At 41.5% G+C, this 7,510-nt stretch overlaps 1 protein-coding gene across 6 annotated transcripts in view; it reads left to right on the top strand.

Moving 5' to 3' along the window:
• Dnm3 (dynamin 3) overlaps positions 1–7,510 on the top strand; it is a 486,761-nt gene that overhangs the window by 188,135 nt on the left and 291,116 nt on the right. For 3 of the 6 annotated variants that reach the window (XM_031387130.1, XM_031387121.1, XM_031387146.1), the window contains exons 13-14: positions 87–138; positions 978–1,007. In XM_031387130.1, coding sequence (XP_031242990.1) covers positions 87–138; positions 978–1,007 — 82 coding nt within the window. The remainder of the gene's footprint in view (positions 1–86; positions 139–977; positions 1,008–7,510) is intronic. The other 3 variants (XM_031387157.1, XM_031387138.1, XM_031387163.1) reach the window with 1 other exon arrangement.

Raw genomic sequence — 7,510 nt, 5'->3', positions numbered from 1 at the left:
TGTAATGTATTTTAGTATCTATTACTTGTTCAGAAAAAGAAAAAAGTCTGAGTTTCTTCAGTGCTGCTCTCCTTTGCTTTTCTCAGTGCTCAGCAGAGGAGCAGTCAGGTTCACAAGAAAAGCACAATTGGAAATCAGGTAGGAACCTTGTAAGCAACCCAGTGCCTGCATGCCCCAAAGCATTGGAACTAAACGGCTTGACTGACAGCTTTTTTTTTTTTTAAAATGCAAAGTAATCACGTGTAGGTTTTGCTTAAGGTGCAGCTTCTTGTTTTGTTTTTGCTTTTTCAAATTTTTGGATTGAATTCTGCGTTTCGTTTTGGCTATTTTTGCAGTTAACCCTACCGCTTCACCTTACGTAAACTCCCGCCACTTGCTGTGCATTTCGTATTAGATTCTCTGTATCCTCTTTTGCTTGCTTCCAGTTACCACCGAACTTAATTTTAACCTTGAACCACCTCGGGGTTCAAGGTTAACGATACGGTGAGTAGTTGCATGGGCTTCTGGGTGCTGCTGGCTAGTTCACACGTTTGCACAGCTTGGTAACAGTGAAGGGACAGTTCAGAAAGAAGGCAGTGTTGGGTTGAATCTCTGCCACGCCAGCTTTCTATTGGCTATCAATGATGTTACTTGCTAAGGTGATCTGCTCACTTGAGCTTTTTGAGCTTTGGGGCTGACCATCTGTCTCTGACTAACAGTGCTCTGCAGAGATTGCATTAACTCCCACAGTTTGCTGTCTCTTCTGTGTTTTATGTGATAATGAATATTTGCATTGTTATTTCTTTTCAAGTCAAAACAATGATGATCTTTTTTAAAGCTTTTTTTTTAATGCAGAGGTACAATTATTGAACAAATTGAAACCTCTGCTCTAGACGATTTTTTTCCCATTGTTTTGAAAGGAGAAGATGTAATAACAGACTTTATTTTAAAACCTTTCTTTTTTTTGAACTAAAGCATATAATTCTTTGCTATTTCAGGGAACCAATCTTCCGCCTTCAAGGCAAATTGTACGAGCTAAGTTCTGTAAGCTTTACTGTTGCTTTTTTTATTTAGCTTCCCAAGGGCACCGTTTGTCTTTAACTGATTAACTCAACTAGCGCCTGCTACTAATTTTTTTTTTTTAAACTTAGGTTGTCTTGTTATTAACACTCTAGCACTGAAATAATACTCCTCTTTGGAGGGTCATCCTTCACTGCTAATAACCCGCTGTGGTTGAAAGGTATGAACTAGTAAACCCTGTAATGCTCTAATAATGAACCCTTCCCCTGGTGGGTGCCTGGATGGTTTTCTAATTCTAATGGGCCTTTAAAATCATTAAAATCATTAACAACTTCCTCCTCTATCCTCTTCTGCTTTATTGTTCTGAGATAAGCCTTTCTCCTTTCCCACATATAACAATTTCAATTCATGTACCCGATGCTTCAAAAAGGTGGGTGAACACTGATTATCTGACTTTGATATAGTTATTTGTAAGCTTACCCAATTCTAATCATTTGTATTTTTTAAAAAATAAAAATCCCAGAGCAAAATCACACTGTTTTTTAAAATATGGCTGCAGAGTTGAATTTTTTAATGCTAGATGGTCTCTCTACTTTTTACATAAGTATAATGGCATGATCAAATGACCACAGAGGGATTTAGGGAGAAACTGTGTTCTCATTTGTGTTATGAGAGAAACAGGCTTACCTTCCAGCTGCACAGGTTGACAAGGAGACTGGTGTGGGTCAGTTATGTGCTCCTACTATTTAGGAAAGCACAAGTTTGGGTGTTTCTGAGTTCAACTTTAATCATGCCCCTCTGCAGCCACACAACTTTATCCAAAATGATCCCGAGTTGCTCAAATGTGTCATGGAAAGAACAGAATGCAGCTCTGGAAAGTTATATAGGGAGGCATGTTATATAGGGAGGCACGTTATATAGGGAGGCACGTTATATAGGGAGGCACGTTATATAGGGAGGCATGTTATATAGGGAGGCATGCAGGAGCACAAGGCAGAGGATTGTCAGGAGCTAAAAACCAGCCTCACCTAAATGGTGAGATCCAGTCCAACTGGACTACAAAAGAGAATCTCTAGTAGAGTGATTCAGAAACAATACCCATAAAAACACTTCCACAGCTAAGGGCAAGATTATGCACACCCTAGAAGAATACAGTCCTTGCTCCCAGAAGGCATGTCCTACCTGGAACTTATATATGAAAATGTATAAAGTTTGAGAAAATTATAGACATTATAAGATGGGTATAAGATGGGAATAAGGAAGTATTTGGAAAATTAGAAGTTACAACAAATTATTCCAATGCCCACAATGTCTAGATTGTGGCTTGGTGTGGCAGGGGTTTACCTATAAACGTTCCCTCATGGTCAGTAGACACAGGTAGGAAATAGAATAGTGTAGTGACCTGGAAGCCTACTTTAAATTAGATCTGAATTATTGAAAGCTTGGAATTGTTCTCAGTTAGAGAATCTCTAAATGCTGAGGTCTTAGCTGTGCTTCTGTTGACTTCATTTTTTGCCAAGAACATCAAATCCCACACATAATGGAGGTCTTATAACTCAAAATAACAGAATTGGGTACATGTTGGAAAATAGTACTCCAAACTCTTAGGGTCACGCAAGTCTTGAAAGTCAAAGTAATGTTAGCTTTAGAAAAATAGTATGTATACAAAGTCATCCAGGACACCACCCCCCCATTCTCCTGTATCCTGCCATTCAGCAGAGCCCATTTATGTAGTGAAACAAATTAATAGGAACAGCAGGTGGACTAAATGAAAGTGTTAAATTTCTTGTTTTAGGTTAGATTTTTTTCCCTGCCGTTTAAAAGAGTACTCTCAATTTGCAAATATTAGCTTAGGAATCTCAATAACTTATTTTCCAGAATCAAATCCTGCGATTTATGACACATGGCCATATATTTAAGAGAATCTTTTATGGTTTTTCTGCTTATCAGAGATATACTACCACAACTTAAAGTTGTTTTCTTTATGAATCTGGGTATTTTACGTTCACTTGGATTTATATACAAACAGTTTGCCTGTGAGAAGGTGCAGAGCCAGGGATCTTAGTTCCCAGCCTCTCACTGCTGCTACATGCCTAATAAGGGTGAAAGGTGCCTCAGTGTCTCTCAAGTGATATACATCCACTCTGCAGTCCTCTCAAGGCTCCGAGGCATGAGGCAAACTTGGTAACCTCCACGAAACAGAAATAACACAGGATGCTTCCCCACTCGTTTTCAACTGCCTTGACATTTTAGCAGTCCTACAAATCAATGCCAACATGTGTCGCCTAAAATTATAATCATGCAATTTGCATTAAGCTGGGCTTTTCACCGTTTAAATGGAAGCTTCAGCCATCTCTCTACTCATTGAACATGTTTTTAAAATCTAAATGTGCCAAAAGCTGTGGCAATACGTAAAGCAGTAAGATGTACTGATGGGTAGAGTTGGGGATATTGGTAAGCAAGTACCCCATGTCCTGTACTAATTTTAGTTCCTTTTGCTCACCCGAGCTATACTGAAATATCAGTTCTGACTCTGTCCTGTGTGATTGACTACTTTCTTTCCTCAGGGTCTTACACTGTCTCATTTTACTGTTTGAGTTTTTCTTACAACATTTTGCCTGCCATTATGAGGATCGGAGTTCCATCAAAGCTTTTTTTGACTTGCTGAGAGCAAACACTGAGTTTTTAAGCACAACCCTCATGAACATTTTAGAAGCATCCTGCTGCTTATGGAATTAGAGGAAGCTCTGAACGGGAGGTGAGATGGAAAGAGACTAGTTAAGACATTTTGCATAAGAAATGATGGATATTTCTGAGTTAGTGGAAATGCTGATAAATTCAAGAATTTTCTTAACTAGGAAGAAGTTCAAAAGCTCTGGGGATGAACTGCATGCTAGCAAGAGGGCTCAGGTCTCCATTGCTCTCAGACTTCTAATATGGCCACAGGAAAGGGACAAGGTTTAGATTCAGACTCAAAGTGCTGGCAGATCTGTTGAGTGTGAGTCTAGATTTACAAATTTGGAAACCCAAGTGAGCACTTCTAGTGGGAAACTAGACATGTCTTGAGTTCAGAAGAGAATGAGACCTTCTTTAAAGTTACAGGAGAGCCATTGATAGACTTCCATTAGGGAAGGGATATTAACTGACTTTTGTATCAGAAAAGTCCTACAGAATGGTTTGGAAGGGTACAAGTATAGATCTAGGAGTTAATGGTGCTTTCAAGTAACTTATGTTAAAAATGCAAATCTTGGTATCAGGAGACATATAGAAGGAAGAGATTCAAATCACTTTTAGCCAGGCTTATGTCTAAGGGGATCCACTGACAAGGGAATACAGGAAAAGGAGCAAGATAGAGTGAGTGGAAAAGAATGTGGGAGGTGGCTGTGCCTACCAGAGATATCATTATGGCTTGGAGTTTGGGAGTCATGTAGACTGGAGGGATATGTTTTACAGTTGCTGATATATAAGGTAGTTATCAAAGTAATAGGAGGGATGAGATTAACTCCAAAGGGTGATACCATTAGGAGAAATACAGGGTCCAAAGAATGATGGAGAAAGAACTAGAACACACGAGAAACTGAAACAAGGACCAAAAGGTGGTAAGAGAGACTGGACAACCTGGAGAGGAGCAGAATAGAAGACAAAGGTAGAGAACATTCCAAGAAGAACAGTCAATGGTAGTGGATGATCCCTGAGATGGGGGATCTCGGGAAGCATAGGGGAGGTTGTCAGGAGATAAGGCATCATCTGAGACCTAGTGATATCGGCAGTCCTATTGGGCTTACAGACTGCTTTTCTAGTCTGTAATTCAAAGCTGATATCAAGCTGAAAATACATAAAACTGAGCTGTTATGACCTGAGACTTTTCCAGAGTCAGCATGGAAGGGCAAGAGAAAATTCACATTGCAGTTTTGCAGAGAGAGAAGTGTGGCAAGGCACGCCTTGATGGGAGGGGTTTGGATTGTGTTTAAACTAGGAGACATTAACCAAGCAACAAAAAAACCCTCCAAATCTTAGCAGCCATTACACTGAAAGCCTTAGGTAGTGGACTATGACAGCCCCAAGAAGTCAGGAAGATGGCTGTCCCACTCTCAAGATGAAGACCCACGTCACTTTGACAAGACGCTTGAGAGAAACAACTTAAGGAAGCGAGTGTGACTTTGCCTCATGGTTCCCGTCCGTACGCTACTGGCTTCATTCTTTTTCATTGTTCTGAGCCAGGACATCAAGGTGGAAAAAGGATAGTGAAGCAAGCTGCTCACCTGTGGCAGCCTTGAAGCTGAGACCAAGGTAGAGTCGGACAGAAGATGCACCATTCCAAGAACATCGAGAACATACACTGACCTATTGATGTCATCCAATTAAGTATCCGTTGTTTTACATTGATCTAGCAACTATGTCAGAACTCTCATGGTCCAGTGGTTTTCCTAAAACTTACCAGCTGGTAAGTTGATCCTCAAAGGCCTTTGTAGCTGCCTGCAGCCACTCATACGAATGGGTCGTCTGGAATGGGGGTGAGGGCCTGAATAATTAAGGGTACCAGAAATGTGGAAAGGGTTTGAAAAAATTAGACCAACACATGGTGCGCTTTCAGTCCATCATCCTTCATTGAAATCTCTGTGTTACAAGCAAACAGGTAGATAGGTAAAGCAAAACCCCTCCCCCAAGCTTGTCAGCAACCTGGCCGAATCAGCAGCTTCATCTTCAGTCTCTGGAGGCGGAACTTCCGGCATAACTGGAACTTCCAGCGTGGCAATTAGCAGGAGGTGGGCAGAGAGGCGTGGCTATCTATGGCTAAGTGGGGTATGAAGAATCAGCCCTCAGCTGTAAGAGGGTCACAGGCCTTGATCCTCAAAGCCTCAAGGGGCATATCATATTGAAACAATAACATGAGGGCCAGACTTGAGAATACATACCCTCAGTTGTTTGGGTTCACTGAGTGATAAAGGAGACAAGAAGGTGTATCTGAATTTGTGCAAAGGAAAAAATGACTATGTTGACAGGAAATTGTTTTGCTGGGGTACTGGAGGGGTCACTGAAGCCGGAGAAAATAAGTCCCAGGATAAGGAGAAGCAGCAATGAGGTGTGGGATTGAAGTCAGTGAATGGGCAGACAATGTCTTTGAAACCCTGAGGTTGTTATCTGAATCAAAGACAGCAGGCAACAGAGGGCAGGGCAAGCACTCCCTGTGGAGGCGTGGAGAGGCATGGTGGAGCCTTGTTTGTCTTTTTTTTTAAAAAATTAGATATTTTCTTTATTTACACTTAAAATGATATCTCCTCTCCTGGTTATCCCTCCGAAAAAATATCAAAAACAAAAACAAACCCTGTTTCTTGCCCCCTCCCCCTGCTCACCAACCCACCCTCTCCCACTTCCTGGCCCTGGCATTTCCCTACACTGGGACATAGAACCTTCACAGGACCAAGAGCCTCTCCTCCCATTGATGATGAACTAGGACATCCTCTGCTGCATATGCTGCTGGAGCCATGAGCCATGTGTACTCTTTGGTTGGTGGTTTAGTCCCTGGGAGCTCTGAGGGTACTAGTTAGTTCATATTGTTGTTCATCCTAAGGGGTTGCAAACCCTTCAGCTCCTTGGGTCCTTTCTCTAACTCCTTCATTGGGGACCCTGTACTCAGTTCAATGGATGGCTGTGAGCCTCTACTTCTGTATTAGTCGAGTACTGTCAGAGCCTCTCAGGAGATAGCTATATCAGGCTCCTGTCAGCCAGCACTTGCTGACATCCACAATAGAGTCTGGGTTTGATAATTGAATATGGAAAGGATTCCCAGGTGGAGCAGTCTCTGGATTGTCCTTCTTTCAGTCTCTGCTCCATAGTTTCTCTCTGCAACTCCTTCCATGGGTATTTTGTTCCCCCTTCTAAGAAGGAATGAAGCATCTGCACTTTGGTCTTCCTTCTTCTTGAGTTTCTTATGGTTTGAGAATTTTATTTTGGGAATTCTGAGCTTCTGGGCTAATATCCACTTACCAGAGAGAGCATGCCATGTGTGTTCTTTTATGATTGGGTTACCTCACTCAGGATGATATTCCCCATATACATCCATTTCCCTAAGAATTTCATAAATGCGTTGTTTTTAATAGCTGAGTAATACTTCATTGTATAGATGTATCAAATTTTCTGTATCCATTCCTCTGTTGTTCCTAGTAGGGTACTAGTTAGTTCATATTGTTGTTCATCCTAAGGGGCTGCAAACCCCTCAGCTCCATTGGTCCTTTCTCTAACTCCTTCACTGGGGACCCTGTACTCAGTTCAATGGATGGCTGTGAGCCTCTACATCTGTGTTAGTCAGGTACTGTCAGAGCCTCTTAGGAGACAGCTATATTTAGGCAGGCTTGCCCTTCCTTCAGTCTCTGCTCCATAGTTAATCTCTGCAACTCCTTCCGTGGGTATTTGGTTCCCCCTTTTAAAAAGGAATGAAAGAACTTTTGGTCTTCCTTCTTGAGTTCCTTGTGGTTTCTGGGTTGTTCTTCCTGTATTCCAAACTTCTGGG

This window comes from Mastomys coucha, unplaced genomic scaffold, assembly GCF_008632895.1.
Source record: "Mastomys coucha isolate ucsf_1 unplaced genomic scaffold, UCSF_Mcou_1 pScaffold1, whole genome shotgun sequence".
Taxonomy (NCBI): domain Eukaryota; kingdom Metazoa; phylum Chordata; class Mammalia; order Rodentia; family Muridae; genus Mastomys; species Mastomys coucha.
Note: the sequence above shows the minus strand (reverse complement) of the source record. Positions and strands in the feature narration are given on the sequence as shown.